At 41.8% G+C, this 25735-nt stretch overlaps 1 protein-coding gene across 1 annotated transcript; it reads left to right on the top strand.

Annotated features, from left to right (window-relative positions):
- The first annotated feature begins 8050 nt into the window (after positions 1 to 8050).
- zgc:113274 (uncharacterized protein LOC552925 homolog) lies at positions 8051 to 10467 on the top strand. Its single transcript, XM_031296592.2, has 4 exons — positions 8051 to 8537; positions 8636 to 8771; positions 8996 to 9015; positions 9818 to 10467. Exons 1-4 carry the CDS (start codon positions 8165 to 8167, stop codon positions 10450 to 10452), a joined length of 1164 nt encoding a protein of 387 aa, XP_031152452.1. The 5' UTR covers positions 8051 to 8164; the 3' UTR covers positions 10453 to 10467.
- The last annotated feature ends 15268 nt before the right edge of the window (positions 10468 to 25735 follow it).

Genomic DNA, 25735 nt, shown 5'->3' with positions numbered 1-25735 from the left:
CTGAGATATTCCCATGAGTCTGTGAACATAAACAACCTTAAAATTAGACTTAATGTATAAAGCATGCATTGTGTGGCCAGCCAAAAGACAGATACATAGATGAACTGGTCTCATATGTGTATATTCCAAGTGGTCACACCACAATAACCTGTATTTGGAATATCTATCATCAAAGGTTATAACGCCCTGTCTAGGGAATGCATCTTAAAGCCAGATCAGGAAGAAGAACATTTGAAACTCCTTGTTATTAACCAATGTTAAAAGAGTTATATTTAAGTTAAGTAGTTTAAATAAAAAGGTCCTGTATAAGCTTGTTAGAGGATGCTTGATGATGTTGCTGATGTAATCGTGTTTAGTCCATTTATGTAAATGAGGATATCAGATGTCAGAATCAGAAAAGCGTTTATTGCCAAATAAGTTACACGTTGGACAAGGAATTTGCCTCGGTGGTTAGTGCATACATAAACAAACATATTGAATATTCATATGAAATAAACAATTAATACAGAAACAAATATATACAAACAAAACTGTTAAACATAAAAAAAAATGGCTGAGTGGATTGAGTGCAGAATGTGCAATAAATATATAATGGGCAGGTGTATAGTCCAGGATGGAGGTTAATGCGCAGTAGTATGTAGTGTGACTAGGGATTAGAAAGGAAAACCTCGCCGGCGAAGGCGGTGAGGTTTTAAATGCACAAACTACTAATAGAGGGCCGGTTTCCAAAATCCACCCTCCTCTCATTGAGGCCTCTCTTTCTTTAATCCAATATTTTAGGTTTGAAATTGAGATTAGGGGTCTGGTGTTGGAGGTTAAGGGTTAAGGTTAGGGATGGACCAGGGTTAGGGTTAAGGGTTAGGTCAGGCATAGGGGAGAAGAGGGTTAAGGTTAGGATAAGGGCCAGGGTTAGGACTCCCTACCTCTCATTGAGGCCTCTAGGTATTAGATTGCCCAATTTTTTTTATCGAAATACGTTCAATCCTCCTTAATTTGACTGACCAATTAGGATTGGTTTCTAAAATCGTGGCTCTCAAATTGGTCCAATTGTGTTACACAAAGTGTCTGACTAATGGGTTGTTTAGATTTTTTTGGTTATTGATGTTGTACCTGTGTTGAGTGAATCTGGTTAAAAGAGAGTTTCCTGTTTCCCCAACGTATTGCAGCGAGCATTGTCGGCATCTGATTAAATAAGTATAATTTTTAGTTTGAACATCCGAATTCCCCTGTGTTTTGAAAACCTCCTTAGTAGTCTGGTTTTGGACTGTCCTGTAGTGTCTGTAAAACTCATCCAGTCTTCTAGTCTTAGGTGGGTTTAACGGTCTAAGTTTAGACTTAACTAAAAGGTCATGAAGGCTCTGGTTCCTCCTATATGCTGCTATGAGTTTATAATCATTCAAAAAGGTTTTACCTCCTGAGCAGACAAAGTTGTTTTTCAGCTTCTTGACAAAGTTAACATTTGCTACTGAATAATTAACTACAATAGCGAGGATGGAGTCTAAGCAAATAGGTTTGACCTCTTCAAATGTTCTGAGAGACTGACGTAACATGGTGAAAGTATAGCCCCTGTTCAAAAGGGAAGAGGATTTTAACTGCCACTTTAAAATCTTCTTGTCTCGTGCAAATTCTTTTGAATCTTAATAGTTGAGACTTAACCAAGCCAGCAAATGTATGATTTGCATGGTAGCTGGTTTTATACAGGAGTGAGTGGCTGTCAGTCTCCTTGAAAAATACTTTGACATCCAGTCTGCGTTTTTCTCCAAAATTTGGACCTTTAAAGGTGGTTGTGTCAAGAAAGTCAATTGAGTCAGGATTAAATGTGGCTGGAAGTTTGATAGAATCTCTATGTTGGTTGAGTTTGTCTAGGAACTGGTAAAATTCTGCTTCTGTGTGGAACCAAACCCCCCATATGTCATCTAAATACCTAAAATAGTGAAGGGGTCGTTTTGGGCAGGAGGCTAACGCTCCCTCTTTCCACTGTGCCATGAAAACATTCGCGTAACTTGGGGCGAAAACCTTCCCCATCGCCGTCCCCGAAATCTGAAGGTAAAATTGACCATCGAACTCAAAATCGTTTTTTGTAAGGTTGATTTCCAATAGTTGCAGAATTTCTTTGTCCGGCCTCATAATATTTGGATATTTCTGGAAGATATTTTTAACTGCTGCCAATCCTTCAGATGTGTTACAGACTGGAAACATCTAATGTAAATAGAGAAGCTGTAGGGGGAATATCCAGGTTTTTAATTTTTTCTACAAAGTTGTAGGTGTCTTTGATGTAGCTATCGTGTAGTATAGACAGCAGGTTTAAATAGTAATCTATAAATTTGGCTGTGTAATATGTTTCACTATTGCAGTCTGACACAATTGGCACTCCATTTGTTATCTGGTTTATGTATCTTGGGTAGAGTGTAGAAGCGACGTGGTCTGCATTCTTTATTGCTAAGGAGGTAACCTTTTTGTTTAGTGTTTATGAATCTCTTGTCACAAAGGGAGGTAACGATTTTTTCAAACAGAGGAATCGTGTCCTTATAAATTGGGCGGTCTAGTTTGGTGTAATAATTCACATCTTCCAACTGCCTATAACCTTCCCACAGATAATCTTTTCTGTCCATGATAACAACAGCACTGCCTTTGTCTGCTGGTTTCACCACGATGTCGTTATTTTTGCTGAGTAAGCTATGTCCAGAGCTTCGGATTCAAATTTAGTTAGGCTAGATTTGGTCCAACCCAGACCCATCGCCAGACCTCAGTCTTAAAGATGAACTGAACTGGAATTTGAGTAAAGGTGATATAACAGATGTATTTTATTTCTTCTCATTGGTACAATGATTAAAATGGCTGAATTTGTTAAAAGGGATAAAATGGTACATTGAAAGTGTTGTTGTTACACGGGCGCCGCCATGTTGGAATTCCACAATCGGCTACGTCACTGGCATGGTAAGCAGCCATGGAATGTAAACAGTCTGAGGCTAACGGACATGGCTGAGGCTAACGGACATGGCTGAGGAAACGGAAACCAACAGGTCTAGGGGGGGTTCATACTGCATTGCCCCTGGCTGCAGTAATGAATTTTATAGGGCTAAGGCAGCTGGGGTTACGATACATTTCCACAGGCTACCTTTGACAAGGAAACCAGTCCTCAACTCATGGCTAGCTGCCTTAAAACTGGCTAGCCCTCCTACAGCCCCTAGATTTCGAGTCTGTAACGAGCATTTTTTAGCGACAGACTATTTAGAGAGCTGTAATTTTGATTCAACAGGGTCACTGGTGAGGGTTAAGTCCAACAGACTGAAACCTGAGGCCATTCCGTCAATGATCGATTTTTCAGGCTACAGTACAGGGCAGACTGATAGACCAACGGCAAGACACTAACACCGATGCTATTTGCCGCAGAGACAGGGCGCTGAAACGCTCACATCAGGCAGAGGACAGAGAGGTATGTTTAGCTGTTATCTAGCATGCTAGCTAGTCTACTAGGCAAAGGGCTGGATGTAACGTTGTTGTGACATACACAAAACACGTACATTTTCACTTACACGCACAAATAAAGCCTGACATGTAGGCTTTATAACGTTCAACAAAACTGAGACTGACACACTGGGCATTCATTGAAATTGAGTCACAAAACCAAGCTAGATACCAAACGATCCAAGCACTTATGTCAAACTCCACAAGCTAGCGCTCCGACCATAGACTGTATAAATAAACCATGACTCCGATGATATCACAGATCAATAATAATGCGTTACTAGCTGCTAACTAAACCACAGCGGGTCTGTAAACAGAATCCAATGTCCCTTTCTACTCACCCTGAAGCTAGCTGATGTCTCAGGGCACATTGTTGATGCAGAGGGAGTTCAACTCACAGAAAAAGCTGCTAGTTCCATAATAAGAGGTATCTGTGCAGTAGCCATTTGTGCAATATCCATCAACGACCACAAGGAAAAAATCTGCCAACTCTGCAATAGCCTAAAGTAAACGGCAAAACTCGTGAATCCTCCGTGCATCCGTCAACCTGGGGTGACTCTCCTACGTTTTTTTTTTTACTTTATTTATTTTGGTTTTAACATTTTGCGTGCAGCTAACTTAACAAGCGATCCCATTGGATGAATTCGTCCAATCACATTTTCCATTTATCTGCCTCGATTTTCTAAAACGCACAGGACCTTTTCTATTTTCTCTAAATGCACACGATATATAAGCAGTCTCTATTCCCTAAAATGCATAATGTGCTTGGATACAATAAATGAGAGTGCATGACAGGTAAATGGTCCAGGTTGACCTCTCTGCAACAGATGGATTCAGTTGCAGTGTCCGGCAGCGCCCACACACACACGTCACTTCCCCCCAAACGATCCGAAGGTGGAGCCTGAAACAGATTGTCCTCCATGTGGTGGTAGTCAGACACTACAGGCCTGTCGCTCACAGGCTCAAATGTGTAACCCATGCCATTAAAATGACTCATTTTCATGTGTATTTAATATGCTGCACTGTAGCCTATATGCCTTCACAGGTCCTACCATGCCAGTGACGTCATCGAAATTGTCAGCGTTCTAATACTAACAAACGTAATTTTTGTGTTGCTTAAAAAAAGCTATATTGATTTTTTTTAATTACAATTTTTAGTGTAATTTATTTTTATTTGTCATAACCAACACGTTATCAACGTTTATTCTTTCAGTTCAGTTCATCTTTAAGGGGGGCATATGAAATGCATGGGAGGGCACAATTATTATTAGCCTACAGTACGTATATTTATAATAATCGTATACTCTATTCGCGCAGCACGTAATCATCACGTTAAACATAACCAACAGCAATATGACCAGCTAGCCTATAGCCTACACCACATTACATAGAAGCAATGTTATGAATATCCATAAAACACTTGACTATACAACATATAAGATGTAACACCAGAAGCATCTCTCAAACATTGCATTTTAAAGCAGTCAACAGGGAGGGATATGCATTGCCATGACACACACACACACACACACACACACACACACACACAGAGACTTTGAACCTATTGGTACTTTGAGTGGAGGCAGCGCTGTCCTCTCTCTAGTCCCTCCTGTCAGTTGAAGCTGCATGATTATTTTATTTTATTTCCTGCAGGCATAACAAAATGCGGAGTCCTTTTCCACCGAGTACTCAAGCCAGTCCCTGTTCAAATACCAGCTAGAGGAAAATGATCGTTTTTTTTAACCAAACATTTTGACTGGATATTTCCTCAACACAACCTGTTTGGGTTTGTCCGTGCCGAGGTCACTCACACCCACTGATTCAACAGGCAGTTGTGGCCCAAATGCTTCCCCAGTCGCGGTTGCACTTGACCTGCAGGTCTTGCCAGGCCCAGGGTCGGGCTCCACGGAGCTACTAGCATCAGGCTCAGACTGTCGTCCGGGGTCTCCTTTTCCGACTACAACATCAGGAAGCGTCGGTGTCGTATCCAGTTTGGCAGAGAAGACTGTTGGTGGGCTTTTCAACCACTTTCGAATATCCATGACGAACTGAAGCGAGTAAGCCGGCGAAAACTCATCCAGCTTTCAAAAATGCGCGGTAACTGTTGAGCGGCTACACTGACGTAGGCTACGTCATGTATGTAGCCTAACTTTATTTTTAGTAAGGCCGTGATAGGCTGTTGCAGTGTAGATTCCCATCAATCAAACAAAATCACACCATTGTTTCTTTATATTTTTTATGTTTTAATGATAAAGAATGCAACATTAATGCAACACAAAATTAGCAACTATGATAATATAAAATTAAAATTAAAGTAATTTTTTTAAGAGATCTGTGCCTCAAGTGGGGGGCACAAGCATTTTTGGGGGCTGGCCCGGCCCCCTATGGCCCGCCCATAGCGACGGGTGTGGTCCAACCCACTCTATATTGGTTTTGAAAAGTGTCTAAGTCCAATTGTATGAGTTGTGCGACTTAAGGTGGCAGCTGAGCAGGGGCAACCAAGTAAATTTAGGCATAAATGGCAATTGTACAGTTTCAGGTTTACCGTCATAATACACTGCTAACTTCAATCGTCTGTGATAATCCTGTATATCGAGCCTTAAATTGTCTCTGGACTCCTTTTTAGTCTGTTTCCAGGTGGATGGAATGAAAGTTAGTCCCTTGTTTAGTAAGTCAGTTTGTGCTGCAGTCAATTTGAATGATTCAGAAAGGTTAACCACTGTTTTTAACCCCGTTGTCTCTGAAGTTTTTACGGGGACTGGTTGTTTAAATGGAGTAACCGATGGTCAAACATGTGTTCAGCAGTTTGTCTGGTCCAGTGGACATGGTCCCTTTCCATAGAAAAGTTGTTCCTAGACAGTTGTGGTATGTGGTCAACGTAGCTAACAATATGATCGTTGACATCCCTCAAATTTTCCTGCTCGTGGGGTGGAAAATACCTGGAAAAGTTGAGTATGGGTATCAGAATCCGAGCTTTTGGGAAAGCCGTCTTGGCCATATGAACTGCTTTTTTCAACTGTGGGATTGTAACTCTGTCTGCATTATGAGTTTTGTTGTTAATGCCAAATGATAGAATAACTTTCTCAACTTCCTGCGAGACAGAAGTGCGTGCCAATATGGCCTCCGCATGTTTAAATGTAGCTCCCGGGAAGCTCTCTATCTGGATGTGTGATTCTTTGTAAGGTGGAAATCTTGACAGATTCGAGTCACCTATGAACAACCACCTCTTGTTCACTACTAATGACCAGTCTGTCATCTTGTTGTTTGGGTTGTAGTATGGGTGTGGCAAAGGATAGTCTGCTTTGGACCCGTGGTGTACTAAAGGGGCATAGTCCATAAAGTGGTGTTGTGGCTTCCGTGCTAGTTACCTTCCTGGTCTGAGTTGAGGAGTCTTCCTCCAGGGTTTCTAGATCATCAATAGTGAGGATGGTCGGAGTGGAAACAGTCAGTCTGGGAGCGGCAGGAGGCACAGGAACGAGGGTTGGAGCCTGGTGCTGCGGAGGACGAGAAAGGATTAGGGGGGAAGGGAGGACGGAAGAGGGGGGTGGGGTATAGGGGGAGGAGTGAGAAGGGGGGAGAGAGAGAGGGGAAGAGGAGGTTTGAGGGGGAGGTGAGGAGGGAAGAGGGGGAAAGGGGTGGGTTGAGGATGGTGATGGATCTGCCGGCTGGTCCAGGTTCCCATCTCCTGTCCGTTCCGTCTGCTGCTGCTGGTCCCGAGAAGCTGAATGTGCCACTGTTGTTGGAGTTGGGAGTGGTGATGGCTCCGTCGGCCGGTCCAGGTCACCTTCACCTGTCGAATCCGTCTGCTGCTCCTGATCACGAGGAGCTGGATGTACCTCCACTATAGTCTGTTGTGCTCCAGATGTAGGCGGCGGCCTCATGTCGCTCCGTTGTGGTCTGGGCTGGTGCTGTGGTAGCTGCTGTGTAGATGCTGGAGGTTCATCCTCCACGGTTGTGATGACATCGTTCCAGTCTGTAAGAGTGGACGGAGGAGGAAGAGGAGGGTGGGCGGGGGTGGGTGATGCCGTTGCAGGCCGTGGCTGTCGTTCTCCTGAGTCTCCATCTTTCATCAGCAGATTTCATCAGCAGATAGGACAGGTGTGTGTGTCTGTGCATTAGTCTGTGTGCCTGTCTGTGTGTGTGACTGCATAGCGTCCACAATTCTGGCATAGGGGAGAGTGGGGTAAGATGAGCCAGTGGGTAAGTTGACCCACCCCCTGTTTCTAGGCAACTATGCACATTTGGTGTCATGTGACCATACATTCTGAAGGACTCCATCATTTCTATTTTGCTGTGAAGAGGAGAAGCACATGGGACAAGAGGTAAGTTATTTTTTTCACAAAAACTCTTTTTTGCTTGTTAAAGTAAAATTTCTGCATTGCAGGTATACTAGCTGTTGTGCCAATGCAAATGTATCTAGGTCTAAAGTTGTGTATGGTACATGTTGGTGATTTGTCAACATATAAAACCTTGTGAATCATTAAGCTAAAGGTTAGCCTGAATTGCTAAGCTAGGCCGTTTTTACCAAAATGGTGACTATGGGGCAAAGTCAGCCAGATGATGTGGGTTAAATTGAACCAGTGGTTCAACTTACCCCTAACTTAAGGCACTGAAGTTAAGTTTTAAGCATAACATTGTTTTAAATATAGTATTACACAACTGTTAACCATATATTACACATTGCATAAAAGCTATCATGCCAAGAACCTACAAAAGAAGAACCAACTGGGGCTCAACACCCTTAGAAGAGATGGAGAGAGCAGCCATTCTCAAAACACCAAAATCCATCAGCTCAGTGGCGAAGGACAGAAATATTGACAGGTCAACACTGCGGAGATACATAAAAAAGAAGGAGGTAAAGAAAGTCAAAACAGTAGGGTACAGTGGAACAGCAGAAGCCAAGAGGGTTTTCACAGAAGAGGTGGAAAAGGAGCTTGCCGATCACATCAAAAAGTTGGCTGAGCAGTTCCATGGCCTCACTCCAAAGAAATGCTGTGAAGTGGCATTCCAGTTTGCACAGAAAAACAACATCCCTGTCCCCAACAACTGGAAAGAGAAGGGTCTAGCGGGTAGGGTGTGCAGGAAATTGCATTATTCATTAAGACAGGAAAGGCTGACTGTGGTTTCATGCTACAGTATCTAAATAGAATTAATTCTATTTTGTTAGGTCGAGATTGGTTCAAGAACTTTATGGCACGCCACCATCTCTCCTGTCGTATGCCTGAAGCATCTTTGGGAAGAGCTACAGCCTTCAACAAAACAGTCGGGGAGTTCTTTGACAATCTGACCAAAGTGATGGACAGGTGACAGAATTAATATATTCCATAATATTAATACAATGTAATGGCAATTATAGCAAGATACAACAGTAAAGTACATTTACTGTACAAGAAATTGGCATGTGTTTACTTATCAGCCACAGTTAGCAGGATATGAATTCAGCGCTGTTTAGTATGATTTTAGCATTGCTTGAAAAGCTTAACGATTCAGATTTTTTTCATCATGGCTCTTATCTTTGGTTTTATAGGTTTAAATTCCCTCCAAACATGATTTATAATGTTGATGAAACAGGTGTCACAACAGTGCAGACACCAAAGCAAGTTGTGGCGGAAAAGGGAAAGAAACAAGTGGGGGCCATCACATCTGCCGAAAGAGGAGAGCTTGTGACTGGTCTGTGCAGTCAATGCTACTGGGAATGCAGTGCCTCCCATGTTCATCTTCCCAAGGGTTAGATACAAAGACCATTTCATTACAGGAGCACCTCCAGGATCAATTGGTTCTTCCACCAGATCTGGCTGGATCAATGAAGACACCTTTGCTGAGTTCCTTGAACATCTGGTTCAGCATACCAAGTGCTCCTCTGACCATCCCGTGCTGCTACTTCTTGATAACCACGAGGCCCATATTTCACTGAGGGCACTGGATTTAGTAAAGAGTAAGGGGATTGTTATGCTCACAATTCCACCCCACACATCTCATCGCCTGCAGCCTCTGGACAAGAGTGTCTATGGTCCATTCAAGACCTATTACAACAGAGCTCTTGATGGTTGGATGAGATCTAACCCAGGCAAAACAGCCAGCATATACCACATCCCTGTATGTGTGAACGAGGCTTTCATGTCAGCAATGACACCACGGAATATCTCTTCTGGATTCAGGTCCACAGGGATTTTTCCTTACAACAGAGATATTTTCTCTGATGCAGAGTTTGAACCATCCATGGTGTCAGACAGGCCAAACCCTGATGTGCTGTCTACTTCTGAAAAAGATCCACCCATGGCTTCAGCCTCCACCTCTGCTGAGTTGCCTTCCCAGGCATGTTCTTCAACATGTGGGACAGATTCACTCCTCACCTCCTCTGGATATGTGTCTCCCACTGAAATTCTACCCTTACCCAAAAGTAAGCAGCCTAGGGCACAGACAAAGAGAAAGCGGGTGAAGACAAGGATCCTGACTGATACACCTGAAAAGCAGGCAATAGAAATGGAAAATGAAAAGAGAAAAAACAAACTGAAAGGGAAACAAGTAACCAACATGAAAGAACAAGGAAAGTCCAAGAAGAAACAAACCAAGAAGAAAACTCCAGTGTACAGCAGCTCTGAGGAGAGTGATGTTCCCATCCCACTTGATGACACTTCTGAGTGTGAGAGCTCCCTGGATGAGAGTAGTGAACCAGACATCTCAGATCTGTCAGTTGGTGACTTTATCATTGTGAATTTTGCGACCAAATGCAACAGCTACCATTATATTGGCTTGGTTGAGAGCCTTGAGGGCAATGAAGTTAATGCAAGATTCCTCAGAAGAATCCGAGGGAGTACTGTCAAAGAAAAAGCCACCTTTGCATTCAAAGAAAATGATGTGGGATCTGTCCCACTGAATGATGTGCTGAAGAAGCTTCCTAAACCTCAAAAGGTTGGAGGAACTGCAAGGAGGGAGCAACAACTCATATTTCCCTGCAACCCTGATGGATGGAATGTCCAATAGTCATTTTCATTGTGCTGAGGTCTAGAAGTTCAAACTGTTCTTTTCTTCTCACAAGTTCAAATTGTGAAACGGTTTAACAAAATTGGAAATTAGAACTGACGACACTGGAGGGACGTTCTTTCTGCCAAACACGTTTATATATGTGTGTGTGTGTGTGTGTGTGTGTGACACTTGATTAACAGCATAAGAAATACAGCATATAACCATATTTCTTGCTCGTGAAAACTATGCTGGCAGTCCTTCACTTAACGGAAATGTTTAAAACTATTGTTCACCAATACAAAAAATAAAAGATTAAAGGGGAAATTGGTTTGTTTTGTGTTGTCTGAGGCAGCTTTAAAAAAAACAAAACAACATTGGTTGGATAGGTAAGTGTATTATTAAATTATTTTTTTTAAAGAGGCAAGTTATTTTTTTTGATTATGCTTGCATTAAAACGTGAAAAATAGGATGGTCAATTTACCCCCAGATGGCTCAATTTACCCACTGACTAGGATCAACTTACCCCTAGCCTGGGGTAAGTTGAGTCACATGAACACTTTTTTTTTCTGAGGTCATATTTTCAAGGCTCTTTGTCATAGGTGCATTCTTATATTTTCAGTTGATAGGCAACATCCCAAATTAACAGTAGATGTCTTCATTGTACTTCTGTCTCAATTTCCCTTGCCTGGAGATCCACATAAGTAAAAACTGGCTCATCTTACCCCACTCTCCCCTACACATAGTCAAGCATCTCTTGTGATAGTTTTCTGCCATAATGGCTGCATGCCCAAGCTGAAGCTATGTCAAAGTTTTTTGCCAGGAGCTGCCTTTAAGTTGCAGCAAAATCTGCAAGTTGTTCTTCAACGAATCAGTGTAGTGATTGCGTAGGATCTGTAGGGTGTTAAGTTCCCATTGTTTGGGTTTGGGTCTGCAGGTTTAATTGTCTCTGATAACAGCTTTGTGATTTTGGCGATAGCCAATGGGTGGAGCGAGAAGAAACGTTGCTCAAATGGTGTGCAGCTTTGATAAGTCTGTGTATTCTGCGTGTTTTGACAGTGAAATCAGTGTCTTGGCTGTGTTCAGCTCTGTCCCGGGGCTGCCTGTGATAATTAGCCCACCTGTTGCTGTCGTAGTTAGTCCGCTGGACTGGTTGTGTGGGCGCGTAGTTGTTGGGGACACGGCGTCGGGAGCCATAGCTGTCGGTCCTGGCTATATCCGCGTAGCTAGTGCGGTCATTGTTGGGGATAGCCTGGTGGTTGTAGCCATTAGCTGGCCTGCTAGCGGAATAGTTATGGTTGTCAGCCCGCCTGCTAGAGGGATAGTTAGCACGGTTGGTGTTGCTATAAGCAGGCCTGTTGTTAGTTCGCCTACTAGCGGAGTAGTTAGCTTGGTTAGTGTAGCTATAAGCAGGCCGGTTAGCTCGCCTGCTAGCGGGGTGGTTAGCTTGGTTGGTGTAGCTATAAGGAGGCCCGTTGTTAGCGGGGAAGCTAGCGGGTCTTTGCCGACTATAGTAGGGCTGGTGGCGGCTACGAGTGTTGTCAAACTCACGGTTAATCAACCTGCCTCGTCGTTACCTGACCGTTTGCCAGCCTGGGCCGTCTTCATAGTCGTCATCCATCTTGCTAGGTCCCGTAGTTGGTGTGGAAAGAAAACAAACTAAAACTAAAACTAAACTTTGTAAAAATAAAAAGTACTAGAAACGTAATGGTTGTGTTGTCAAGAATTTATTCAACGACGCGTTTCGACATCAACAATGTCTTCATCAGGTTAGGATGCTCCTTCTTGACTTTTTAAAAAGTCAAGAAGCTGTGTCGGTGATGATGCCCCACCTGGTTGCTGCTGCTCTGGGGATGCGGCGTTTGACAGTCTCATCCAGGAGATGGGTGCGTTTGGATGATTTGCTAAAAAAAAGCAGAAAGTCCCTCAGCTGTCTTGAAAAAGGTTCTGCACTCGGGGATGCATTTCGCGGACTGGGCTAGAACCAGATTCAACTTGTGTGCATAGCAATGCGTGAATATAGCTTCGGGCACCTTCTCTTTAACTTTTGCCTGCACCCCATTTAGCTCTGAGGCCATGACAGATGCTCCATCGTATGTCTGTGCAACCAGTTTATCGCAGCAGCTGTATTTCTCTAATGTGCCTAATACATACTGCAAAATAGCTGCTGCTCTCCGGTCGTTGCTGACATCATCAAAGCCAAGAAAGGCTTTTACTTTACCTCCACATACATAAACAGATATTTGGGCTTTATTTGTCACATCAGTCGACTCGTCCACCTCCACAGCAACAAAGGGGGCCGCATTTATGTCACTTCTAATGTCAACGAGGAGCACATCTGCCACTGAGTCAATCAGATCATTTTGTATTCTGTTAGATGTTCCAGAAAATACATTAGAGCGTAGATGTCTAGCCAACCTGTCGTCTTTCTCAGCTAGCACATCCAGCAACTCAATATAATTACCCCTATTGCTAGAGTTAGCGCTTTCATCATTGCCACGAAAAGCAAGCTCTTGCTTTCCAAGGAAGCAGGTCGCATTTATCAGATCCTTTAATACCTCTCGGTTTTCCTTTAACTTTTCATTGTGGTAGGTTATATTCAGCCTCCTTTGCTCGTCAAGTGCAAGATCGATCCGAGATTTACTGAAGGTTTTCAGCGTAATTTGACACCGATGTGAGCTGACGACTTTTCATGCTTGGTTAAAGCTGCGGGCAGGTTGTTTAAATCACAGTATCCCGTTGAAGTCCAAACTGTCTGACTCGTTGAAAACAGCAGGCAGGGATAGCAGTACAGCCACATAGCCAATCTTTTCTTCCATACCAATCTGTTTGAAACGATCAGACAATTTTTTGTCCCTTTTGCTGCAGTAGTCCATCTAAGGCTGGCGTAGACCTCCCTCTTGCTATTAACTCCTTTTTGGAATTAAAATCGAGCTTGGAGAAATTGAATTGAATTTCGCAGGGATTACGCTTGAAATGTAGCTGGTAATGACGTTAGCTGCGCAAATGTCCAGTAATATCTCGATTTTAATTGGTCCATGTTTGATATGTAACGGAGATGATTACTGGCATAACATATTTACGTGCAAAGGCACAGCAGAGTAGTGCTTTTTGCCGGACATGTTGAAGAATACAGGATCGAAGTGCGCATGCGCAACACGGGTTTTTTGCTTGTCCGATGCGTAACTGCTACATTTGTCATCGTAACGTCTAAACAATTGGAATAACACACATATTGCATATATAAATCACAAAAAATAAACAGTAAAAATACAAATGCAAGTTTAAATAAAATGATTTAATAAACATTTTTATGTTAGAATTTTGGCAGGGTAGACAGTGCCTAGCTTGCTGTCAAGACAACCACATGTACTCAGTTTGCTAGTTTGGTTACCTAAACATGTGCAGTATGGTATAATCTTTGCCTGATTAATTGAATGCAGGTTAACAGTTGCTACTTGTGCAATAGTATAGTTTGTGTTCAAGTAACTCACCTCTGTGTTTCCTCTCCAGAGTGTTCAGGCTAAAAGAGTCCCAAGCCGATCGAGCCCCATTTTAAAGGTTCTGGGAGATACCATGTTTCAAGTAGCAAAGGGGTGTTTGAGTGTTTTAATTAACTGTACTTTGATGAATTGTTCAGACTAGCGATGATTGATTGTATTAGGTAACATAATGCAAGTAAATTGAGATAACAGTAGGGAAGTAGAAATTAATTTGATGTGGTTGTTGTATTTTGTATAATTGTTTAGATTGAGTACATTTCAGATTTCCCTTGTACTGTGGTAGGGTCAAGATAATGTCAGCGGCAGGCTATAAAAGGCTGCCAGTTTCCATTCTGCTACTGTCAGGACCACATGCTACATGTGGTGCTCAGTTTGGTTGTTGTGATCATGGCTTCCATGTTTGTGATAATTGTCAGTGAAACAAACACCTGTTGATCTGCACTGTACCTCTGCCTCAAGTCTCCTGCTGTAAATATCCAACCGCTATGCAGCCAGAAAGTGGACACCTGTTTCGGGCCAGTTGAGGGTCAGATATGCTGCTTCCCTTCAACTGGTAACCACAATGTGCCAGGGGGAGTCAACTGGCTCTCAAGATGTGAGTAACCTACTGGAGCAAGAACGTCCCCGCTGAGCTGACTTGAAGCGACCCCACAGAGACGACTCTGGCTGTCTAAATAATCTATAGTAGCATAACTCAAGGGCTGGTCCACGGCAAACCTGAGCCGGCAAACCTGAGCCAGCCTACGAAGGGTTGGTAGATAAATCCGATATCCAAGAAGAGCAGAGCTGAGGTGGGTTGCTGTGTGGTGAACAAGCCAATAAAACCACAGAGCCTTGACTACTTCTGCAGATCACTTAATATCTGCAATTAGCTTCATTGATCCAGGCCTGTGCATTTTTCTGAGCGACTTTGTAATCCCTGGAATTACAATGCAAATGAACATAAGAATCACCACAATATGAGACCTGTGGGCTTCACATGACAGCGGCAGGATAGGGCACAGATAAGTACTGTTGCATTAGTCACAGTGGTCCACCTGTCAGCAGGCATGATGCATTTCCATAAATCCACTGAAAGCTTTTAATTAATGTAATTGGCTTGGCTTCAGTCACTGCACTTTTATGAATTCATAATTGTATCAAGGGACAGCTGCTGTTTGTCCCATTCCTTTACCAGCCTTTATCATGAATGATTGAATGCATACAGTTGTTTTTATAATGAAGTATTTAATGGGTTTTCTGTAATAAACAATAGATCAGGGCAGTGCAGTAAGTGACATGGGATTCACATCAAAAGCCAACAGCTGAATTTAAAGGAATAGTTGGGAAGTACACATTTGCTTTCTTGCTGAGATTGATAACGCTCTCATGACATTACGTTAAATATCGAGCTACTGTCACAAAGTGTAGCCAGGCAGCTAGTGTTTCCTTTTTTAGACCAATTCTCTGAGTTAGGACGTGACTTGTTGGACTTCTTGAACGTCCTCACTTCTATCTTAGTTATACCACCTGTCTTCGTCAGTCCTCATCCTTGCTAGGCTCTGTGGATCCCCCAGGCTTTGCCCCCAATCTGCCGTCTCTGTTGTCTTTGCCGTTAGCTGGGAAACTGTTGTCGACCTCGCTGCTATCGGACGCAGAGCCAGAGTTGATGATGTCTGAGGCAGCAGACTGCTGTCCCTGCTGACAACGCCAAGAAAAGATCTTTTACATTTCCCCGGCTTGACTCACACTATGAGACATTGGTTAATTTTTTTATCCCAATTGAATTGAGCCATGGATTACAAATATGATGTTCGTCAATTTAAAAGAAAGAAAGTCTCAGTTAGCCGTAGGTTTGTCATATGACCACTTAGTTTTGTGTGAAACCGCTCAGTGAACTACATCTCTCGTCTCACACAATTTACGTCACCTGGCTTGATGCTCAACTTGCTCGCTAGCTAGCTAGCTTAGCTCTGTTCCACAACACGTAATGTTATCTTACCTGGTGTGTTTTACCCAGTTAAGTGTTTTCAGCAGATAAGCAAAAGAACAAACAAGATCCTCAGCTCATTTGAGTAACATTACATCCCCGGTACGATACACACAGACATCGTAACTTCAGAGAGACGTCATCCATGCGACTTTGAAGTGTGTAGTCTTTCTAATTACATATTTCCATAGTCTTATACTTCAACAGTTTAACAATAAACTGAGACTTTCTTCGGTTGAAAAAATATCTTTTAAATTGACGAACATCATATTTGTAATGGCTCAATTCAATTGGGATAAGGTGACCAGATTTCTGAGACAAAATCCGGGGACATTTTCAGCTCAGAAGCGTAAATACCTCCAAAAAAGGTAATGTTTTTATCTTTGTAAAACTTAAAAAGGGGACACTGCCCCAGGGGCGTCACTAGACCTAGAGATGCGCTGGGGCACAAGCCCCCCTAGGGGGGTCCAAGGGCATGCTCCCCTGTAAGAACATTTTGTCTATTTTAACGTTTAAATGCATCAATCTGGTGCACTTTGAAGAGAAATTCAGAGGTAAGACTTGGTTATTCTTATCTATGGATGGAAATACTGTATTTGTGCTGTAGCCTGAACTATTTTGCACTTCAGAATTTTAAACCCGCACACACAGGTTGAATAGTTTTTTCTTCATATTTTTGCATTAATGTCACTAGGAAGCATACCAGTAGAAATATATATTCATATTTGTAAGTGGGATATATTTAAGTAAGTGGGATTGTCTGGAATCTGGCAATATAATAACCATTATGGTGGGATACATTGGCTAAGCAATTTACAAAAATGTCTGTGCTTACATAAATAGTTTACATGAGAATACATTATAATTTTGGCCCAAAGTTGGAGACCATTTTTGTTGCAATTTCAAAACCAGATTACCTGGGAACCGCTTGTTGTAACGATCATTAATATTAAAAAGTAACGCACTAAAGCTTTAAGATATTTTAATCAGGAGAGACAAGTGAATAAATTAAAGATTGTTTATTATAATGTATGATATGAAATATTTAATTCTTTGCAGAAAGGCGCTTAAGCCGCTTACACATGATCAGAGGTAAAACCGCAAGGTAGGGTGCAGAGCAAATTGCAGCCACAGAGGGAAAGCGCAGGGCAAGTAAACGTCATCATTGCCTTTGGCTTTGGTTGCATCCTGAAAGGTCAGCAGCAACGAGGTCAAAGCTGAAATAATTTTAACTTTGAGCGCAGCGCTCAGCAATAATTTAGAGCCATGCGCCACGCCAGGAGTAGCACTTCCTCCCTGTAACGCTAACTCAGTAATCTACAGTGGGTAACACAGCACCGTAAAGAAAAGACCTTTACGACAGCAGGTGTAGTAAAAACACAAAGCGCTCGCTAGAATCAACACAAACTGAACATATAGCCACTTTAAGTGCTCTTTTTACTCTGATAAAAATCACGTCATCTACATACATTGTACCTTTGTATTTGGACTCACAGACGGATACAGATCACCACAGACAGATGGTTAAAGGTAAGGGTTTTATTTACAAGGTGAAGTATAGTCCTCAATGGAAAAAAACAGGATGGAGCGAGGGGCAATGTAGCCTATTATTATTCATGTTTTTTTTTTTCTCACTCCCAAGTTTGAAGATGACAAGTGACAGCACGAAAATAAAAAGATGAAGAAGCTTTGTGGCATTCCAACACATTCCCACTCCCATCTCGTAAAATACGGACGTTTGGTCAGGTGCCATTGTCGTCGTTATTGACGCTAAAAGTCTCCTTTAGAGTCCGCTGCACGGTGTGGGAGGATCCCCCTGCCTCCCCCCGCCTCTCCACGTTGCAAATTTCACGGGGAGAGCAGCGGAGGAAAAGCCCATTTCCTCCGCATTGTCCCACTTTATCTCCGGTGCCAGTGCAACCATTTCTTACCATGTAAAGAATTGCAATAGTAGGATTTAAATCAAACTTGTGACAGCAATAGTGACAAGTAATGTATGTTAATAAAAATAAAGCAGAACACATTCAGAAAACAACGGAATAACTGTTAAACACGTTTATTTCGGATCAGAGCGGCAGCTGATTTAACACATAAGACTCGAGGATTAATCTTAGCCTGGCTGTTAGCCTGCTCTGGAGTAGATGCGAAGAATAAATCTCCATGGTTACTTGGCTGGGTTTAATTCAACCTGGTTCTGTGCAACCAAATCAAAGCTAAATTCATCCAGGATAACTTCAATATCCTGGCTTAATCCCTTATCCTGGTTTTGTGCAACAGCCCCCAGGAGTCTTTATGCAGGGTGGTTGATTGGAAAAGACTGTCAGGTGTGTTGATTGGCAATGATCCACAGGTGTGTCACTCAGCCAGAAGCCCAGAACAAGGTGCCGCCCACAAACAGACAAACAAGTACAGACACACAAAAAGGGAGGGGAAACACAGGAGGAAAAAAAAAAAAACTGCTCAGCGCGACAGCACTGGCTATAGGGCTATTTCTCAATCTCAAGAGCCGTGCGCCACGCCAGGGGTAGCACTTCCTCCTAGAGGTCTCCACAGCTCTCCCCATAGGAAAAGAATGGAACAGCCAGCACAGGGCGATCATGTGTAGGCAGCTTTAGACTCTACGGGAAGATTTGTATTGTAAGGGGGGTCTGCCCTCAGCAGCAGCATAAATCCCCCCATGGATTCCAGACACTGCAGCTAGTGGCTGATGATTCTGATGATTCTGATGAGGCTGATGGAGCTGACGAATCTGTGAAGATTCTTGTGATGATGGCGAGGCGGAGGGGCGCTTTGCCATTTGTGAGGATTTGCACTGAAATGACAGCTGACAGCAAAGATTGAATCATAACAGCAGCCGGCTGATAGATGGTCCCCAGAGGATGATGACTTTTTATCTAATGCAACCAGCAGTGTGACATTTTAGTTTTAAGTGCCATGTCTTAATAACTATTAGATGGATTGGCATAACACGGGGTTGCCTGCAGCACCATTTGAGATGCGTAACGGGAGAGGGTCTTATAATACATCCGTGAATGGGAGTGGGTGGCTAGCAGAAACAGAGCTCCTTGAGCAGAAATGGGTAAAGAAAAGGGTCTTTTGAATGGCAAGTTGAGTTTCAAATTCCTTCCAGATGGTTCTCTCCACAAGACCAAAGTTATTTGAATGTACTGTCGAAGTGAACTAAGTTACCACTGGAGTACAACGAGTCTCAAATACCACTTGAGCATTAACAGATAAAAAATATTTGAATCCATTGACAGCCCTAGTCTGTGTACACATTTTTAAAGTAAGAAAGTGTCAAATGAAAAGCGTACCAGGATAGGAAGGCATTATGCCCTTACAGTTGCTGGAAAGCTTTACATGTCTAACATCTGTGCAGGAAGTTTTGACTTTTTTTGACATCTTTTATTGAGTTGTGAGAACAGTATTTCTTTTAAAACAACACAGTGATTATAGAATGACATTGAGCTGAGTTACCAACGGAGTATGTCCAGTCTCAAATACCACTAGAGCATTAAAAACTTAAAAACATATGCCTATTAAAGTACATTTAGAACAGATAAAAAATGTGTGATTATTTTGCAATTAATCACGAGTTAACTAGGACACACATGCGATTCAAATTTTATAATTGATTGACAGCCCTATTTAAAATCTAAGTCACGTCAGATTGTCATCGGCATTAAAGAATAAAGACAACTCCCAGGATCCCACACTACTTCACAGCGTCATCAAAAAGTCCTTATTTTGTTATTGTTTTAATTGAGAGACCCGTAGTGGCAGAAAACTACATATTGTACAATTAAATGTAAACTACATTTATAAATTGATGTGTGCAAATTACATAATCATACCTGAAGTCATAAAGAATAATGCCAGCACTTTACAGCCTCCACAAATAGTTTAAAGTGAGGCAGGTTAAACTGCAGGCTCTCATAGAACACAGACCTCCATCAGGAGATATCAGCAAATCTGAATATACACTTGTTGTAATGCTCCAGGGTGGGAACTGTGTGTGTGTGTGTGTGTGTGTGTGTGTGTGTGTGTGTGTGTGTTGCACTTCCAAGTCTACTGCAGATCAGGATGCTAGCAGCAGTACAGGTATTGCTTCAAGGTGTGTGTGTGTGTGTGTGCTACTGGCTGGTATGTGATTATGTCCTCGATGTGCAAGGCAGTACAGCTGCTGATAGTGAAGTGAAATGATAGTCCTTCAATTTGTATCTCTGGAGACGCCTCCCAGGATGCAAGACAAGAATCAGCTCTCCACCACCTGCCTCAACTCTCACACACACAATCCAATCACACACACACACACACACACACACATCAGACACAGTCAATCCCTTACTCATGGATATTACACTTATGCCAGCAGTAATGCACAGACATGCCTAACCCTTGTGTTCAGAAACATGGGTTTCTTACAACCAAATTGCTCCAAAATAACTTGCATGCATGTATGTTGTATGGAACCCATACAACATTCTTTGCCAGTAAAAATTATTCATTACTTCCATTGAATTTTGGTTGTTTTATTCAATTTCATAGCATTTGAAAAAAAAAAAAAAAACATTTGAAAAAAAGTGTCAAAAGCATAAAAAAAAAGCGCCAAATAAAAGTTCATTTTCAGTTCATGGTCGATGGGAAGACAGCACAAGAGCTAATAATCTCACAAACAAATGTGGATGCTTATACACACATTTATAATACTAGCCTTGTGAGGACCTTGATTGACTGCATGATATTCTTAAAGGGTAACTACCGTTTTACCGTCTAAGTGACTGATGGGAACAACAGTCTTTGACATTGGTCCAGTATTAAGCAAGATTGCTGCAGTCAGCAGCAGCGAAACAAGCTACAATGTAAGTTAATAGGGCAATTGTCCAGCTTGTATTTACCTTCACAAAAGTGCTCGCTTTGCCACTGACAGGCTCAGATTAATATTCTAAGTGTCTGACAACATTATGGACCCTTTAAGACTTGGACACTCCAGCAAAGTGATTGTACCTGATCCTGATCCTGTCACCAAACTTCTCGCACCACCTAAAATATGTCACAACGACAAATACATTTCGCTTTGCCACTTTCTGTTGTAACTGGGCCTTTACTCCTCATTGACATGCACCAAATCACACACACACACACACACACACACACACACACACACACACACACACACAAAAGAGATTCAAGGCAAAACTCATCCATCTTCCCTGTGACGGTCGGGCAGCAGTCTTTTGCCTGTCCCTGCTTAAGCCGCCCCCACTCTGGCACCCTTCACCAAATGTGGATGAGGGACGGTTGGAAGACTCAATATGTATTATCATGAGCTGCCAGGCTGCAGGTGCTACCTAGGGACTGAGATGAGATAATTAGCCTTGATGAAAGCTCCCCAGGCTAATTTCATATCGCCTTTGTCCCTACTCCCTTTTTTTTTCCAACACCTTTTGCTATCACAGTCTCTCTTTCCTCTGCCTTGATTCTTCTCACTTGCCTCTCACTCTTTAAGCTATTTCTATCTGTTTTGTGGCAATTTCTCTCCAGCTTCCTACAGTATTTCTACTTTGTGTCCTCTTCCACCAGCTTCCGTCGTCTGCCTGTCTTTTGCTTTTGTCGTCTCCTGGATCTTCTCTTCTACGCTCCCCTCCTTCAATCTCCTCTAGAGTTTCATGTTGTCATTACAGTAATCTCCTGTCATTCTCCCATCATATTACTTTTCTCTCTTTTAAAAAAAATATTTTCTCTAGTTTATCCCTTTTATTCTAATGAGAATGTAAACTTGAAAAAGAATATGTAATTCCAAAATTGCATTTTAATTATTTGAGTAAAAATTGAAAAATGTATCCAATATTCATTTTCACATGGGTGCTCCATGACCATATTAAAATGGAAAAGCTGTTTGACATTCATTTTCAAATTTGTACCCCACTGTACAGTGGAGAATATTCAAATGTCAACAAAGTGGCACCCAAACAATGATCATCATGTTTGGTTGAGGAGATGTGATACAAAATACATAAATTTGGGCAGAAAGTAGAATGGCGGCCATGGCCGCCACAAGACGTCTTTGCAATGGCTCCATTTCTGAAATGGTTTAGGGCCTCAAACTGTACAAGTGTACCAACGTTCATGCTTTTATGAAAAGTGAACATAATTGTGACCTGGACTAAAAGCAATATAGTTCTCATCATATTTCCATATTTTTGTTAATATGGTTTCTCCGTCTGTTGCTATGTGCTTTTCCACATCAGGGGGCTAAAGACTTATCACTGTCAGTAACGTCAGCCATGCTACTACAGTACCTTGGAAAGCAATATCTGTACTGCTGCTAGCATCCTGATCCGCCGTAGACTTGGTAGAGCAACCCGGGTCGCTGTTGTCGGCAGATGCATCCTCGATTGTAGGCCTACTACTGGTAGTAGCGGTTGGTGTCTCTCTTTTTAACTCTTGTGTAACTTTTTTTATTCATTCGTTTATTTTTGCGCAGTGATCTAAATGAGCGCCCGCTTCACAGCTCAGCAAGTGGAATTCTCTGTTTTGACTATATACCAGTGTTTTTTTTTTTGCAGTGTAATTATTTCTCTGACTATAGTTTAGCCTATATGTGTATTATTATTATTTTTTTAAGATTATTTTTGGGGCATTTTTAGGCCTCCTAGTTTTTCCGTAAATGTACGACTTTAATCTTAGAAATGATGAGTTTTTTTTGGAATATTACCCCTCTCTCCCGGGTCCGTAACATTATTTTTATTTCTACAATGGCCTTAGAACGCTGTCATAGCAGAAGCAAATTTCTGATCTTTCTGGAGAGGTTTAAAGATCTGGCCCACTTGAGATCAAATTAGGGGTATGTGGCCCATGAACTAAAATGAGTTTGACACCCCTGGTCTAAAACACTCATACATTGGGTTTTTCTACTTGTTCTCCCCAAAATCCTCTACTTCTGAGTAAAGTGTTTACTATGGAATAAGGATAAAAGGGTGGGAAGACATGAAAATTAGCACAGATGGTGCTACCTGGAGGTTGTGGTTCCTCTGACACACTTCATAAATTTGCTCGCTGAATCTCTTTCCGCTGGTTTGGAAAATGACAGGAACCAGATGCAGTGCAGGCTGAGCTTCCTAAAGGCTGACAGGAGACCTGATTATTATGACCTTTTATTACACATCATACTTTTTCTGAGTATCTCTCACACTACCGGAGGTCCTTGCGGACCATACCCTAATGAGCTGCTGGCTTTCAGCAGAGACATTTATTGTCCCAAGGTGGTCTGTTTTAGAGGCTATAGTTCCTGACAATAACAATACTCTAGGTGAAACACTCAATCTATTTTGGGAATAAAAATGACCAAATTATATCAAACGTTAACACAAAAGGAATCAGCATCTTAAGGAACCATACTACTGGTTTGCATGTTTCAGCCAATTTACAGCAAATCACATCTATTTTACATTTTGTAAACCATGCTGCTGTGTTTTAGAGCCATTGGTTTTCATTTATTTCAAAGTCAATTTGATTGATGATTAAATTAATAAATGAATGTGGCTGGGTTGGCTCAGTGGTAGAGCAGGTGCACATATACTGAGAGGTTCATGCCTTTATAAAAAATAATCTTAAAAAAACCCCAATTAATTAATGAATGCAGATTTCATTTTCACTGTGATTTTTTTCAGTTTCTAATCACTTTTGTACGGTATAAAAAAAATCAATTAGCAGATTCAACTTTCTTAAGTTCTTAAGTTGTGTTAGCCATCACAGTGAAAATCAAATCTGCATTCATTCATTTTATACAGATTTAGTAACAAATGAGAATTAACATGCTGTGTTAATTAGTGAGCTTTAGTTTTTTTAACCTTTTAGATAGAGCAAGGCTAGCTTTTTCCCACTGTCTCCTCCAGTCTTTATGCTATGCTAAGCGAAGCGTCTCCTGGCTCAAGCTTCATATTTCGCGCACAGACATTAAAGTGGTATCAAATATTCTCATCTAATGTAACTCAGCAGGACAGCCAATAGAAGCATTTCCAAAAATGTTCTTTTAACTACAAATTATGTATACTTTACCTGTTTTCTGACCATTTTCAAAAATAAGAGTTTTAGATTTGTTTATTGTATTATATATAGATTTGATTAGATTTTTCCTGCTGTTCAAGGCAGAACTATTACTTCAATTCAAATATCCAATTTAAGAAGACTGATTTGTGTAATGCTGCTGGTGCAAAATACTGACATAAGGTCACTACATTTGATGTCATTTACCACGAAATGAGGTCACATTCACTACCAACACATTCTCACTCTCCCATCGCGTAAAATACGGATGCTTGGTCATGTGCCTTTGGCGTTTGTTATTCACACTAAAAGTCTCCTTTAGCGTCGGAACTCTTGACGTCACTTTTGACGTCACTTTTGGCGCTCTGGGTTGGGACGTACTGACTGACACGCGGCACAAGAACAGGACAGTTAGGTTTGGGAAAAGATTGTGGGTTAGGGTTATAAAATGTAACTTTCAGTGACACGCGGTACAAAAACGGGACACAAACCCCGGGATCCTGGGTGAAAGTCCTGTGTTGTTTGACCCATCCACCAACCCAACCAACCTCCCGATGCAGCATTTCGGTCTTTCATACTACTCGCTACCGTTGTCGCTATTAATACTAAGTCATCTTACAGCGCCACGCAGGGGCACCGTATTCGCCTTATTTTCGAACGCGGAAGTAAATATGGGTCGAACTTCCGGTTTTTGTGCGGGACTTCCGTTTCATCGCTTCCCTGGGCAACACTAACACAAAACATTAGCTTAACTAAATTGGTTAACTATGTCGTGGGAACATTTCCAAAAATCGCTTAATAATCCAAATGGCAGGTCAGTGCCACACCCTCAAACTATTCATGAGTGGGAGGATGACATGAAGAAGTGGCCTCAGATCACGTACGAAGACATATTTAATTATTTTGTGTTGTCACTTGGTGCGGATGGGTCTACAATGCGCAATTATAAAAGTACAGAGGCGTATCAGTACCTTCACAGTGGAAAAGTTGGGAAGGTGTTAATCAATAACAACATCATCGATGACCTGGTATTTATGAAGGCTGATGTTCAACCAAGCCAAAGCAAGTCTGACGTTCACTCTGCATGGATCCTGACTACATCTACCGGCACTGTTGAGACGGCCGGGTGCTCCTGTGTCGCGGGACAGGGGAAGTCCTGCAGTCACGCAGCGGCGATCTTATGGAAGGTAGGTTAATGAATTGCCTGTTCAGTTGTCTGTTTTATATACAGTCTATAGTTCAGTGTCAAAATATACTAACGTTAGCTGTTGCCTCGTTGTGATTAGATTGTCAGTTTATTTTACATAGATAGCAGTGCTAAATGTTTGGGATTGAACTAACGTTACAATTTGATATCAAAACGTTAACTGAACTGTTGCCTACCTCATAATGTTTAGGCTTGAAGTTTGAGACATTGTACCAATCTGATGTGTACTCACCGAGCTCTTGATGCAAGTTTGTCACATTAAAATAAGATAGATTTTAGATTAGATTAAGCTAGATTTACATTGAAGCTTCGAGTTTATTTCTATTTGATACCCAAACAATACAAATAAGTGCTAAAGAGCTGATGAAAACATTGGCTTCTAAAGCATTTGTTAAATAAAATTTAGTATATGACTAACGTTTTTATTTTTTAATTAACAGATCGTGCACCTTTTCCAGTTAAGTAAAAGTCTAATCTCTTGTTCATTGATGCTCCTTGGGTTAAGGTAAGGTCATTCAAGTTTGGGTAAATGTAATATTCTGTCAGCACACCACATTTTGGTGAACCACCTCTTCA

Source organism: Sander lucioperca, chromosome 2, assembly GCF_008315115.2.
Source record: "Sander lucioperca isolate FBNREF2018 chromosome 2, SLUC_FBN_1.2, whole genome shotgun sequence".
NCBI lineage: Eukaryota > Metazoa > Chordata > Actinopteri > Perciformes > Percidae > Sander > Sander lucioperca.
This window is presented reverse-complemented; position numbering and strand designations above follow the sequence as displayed.

Excerpts from the sequence above, each read along its gene's own strand:
- zgc:113274 (XM_031296592.2), top strand. The coding sequence starts at position 8,165 with ATGCCAAGAACCTACAAAAGAAGAACCAACTGGGGCTCAACACCCTTA. Across the intron at positions 8,538-8,635 it reads GAAAGAGAAGGGTCTAGCGG|GTCGAGATTGGTTCAAGAAC; the intron begins GTAGGGTGTGCA and ends CTATTTTGTTAG. Across the intron at positions 8,772-8,995 it reads CTGACCAAAGTGATGGACAG|GTTTAAATTCCCTCCAAACA; the intron begins GTGACAGAATTA and ends TTGGTTTTATAG.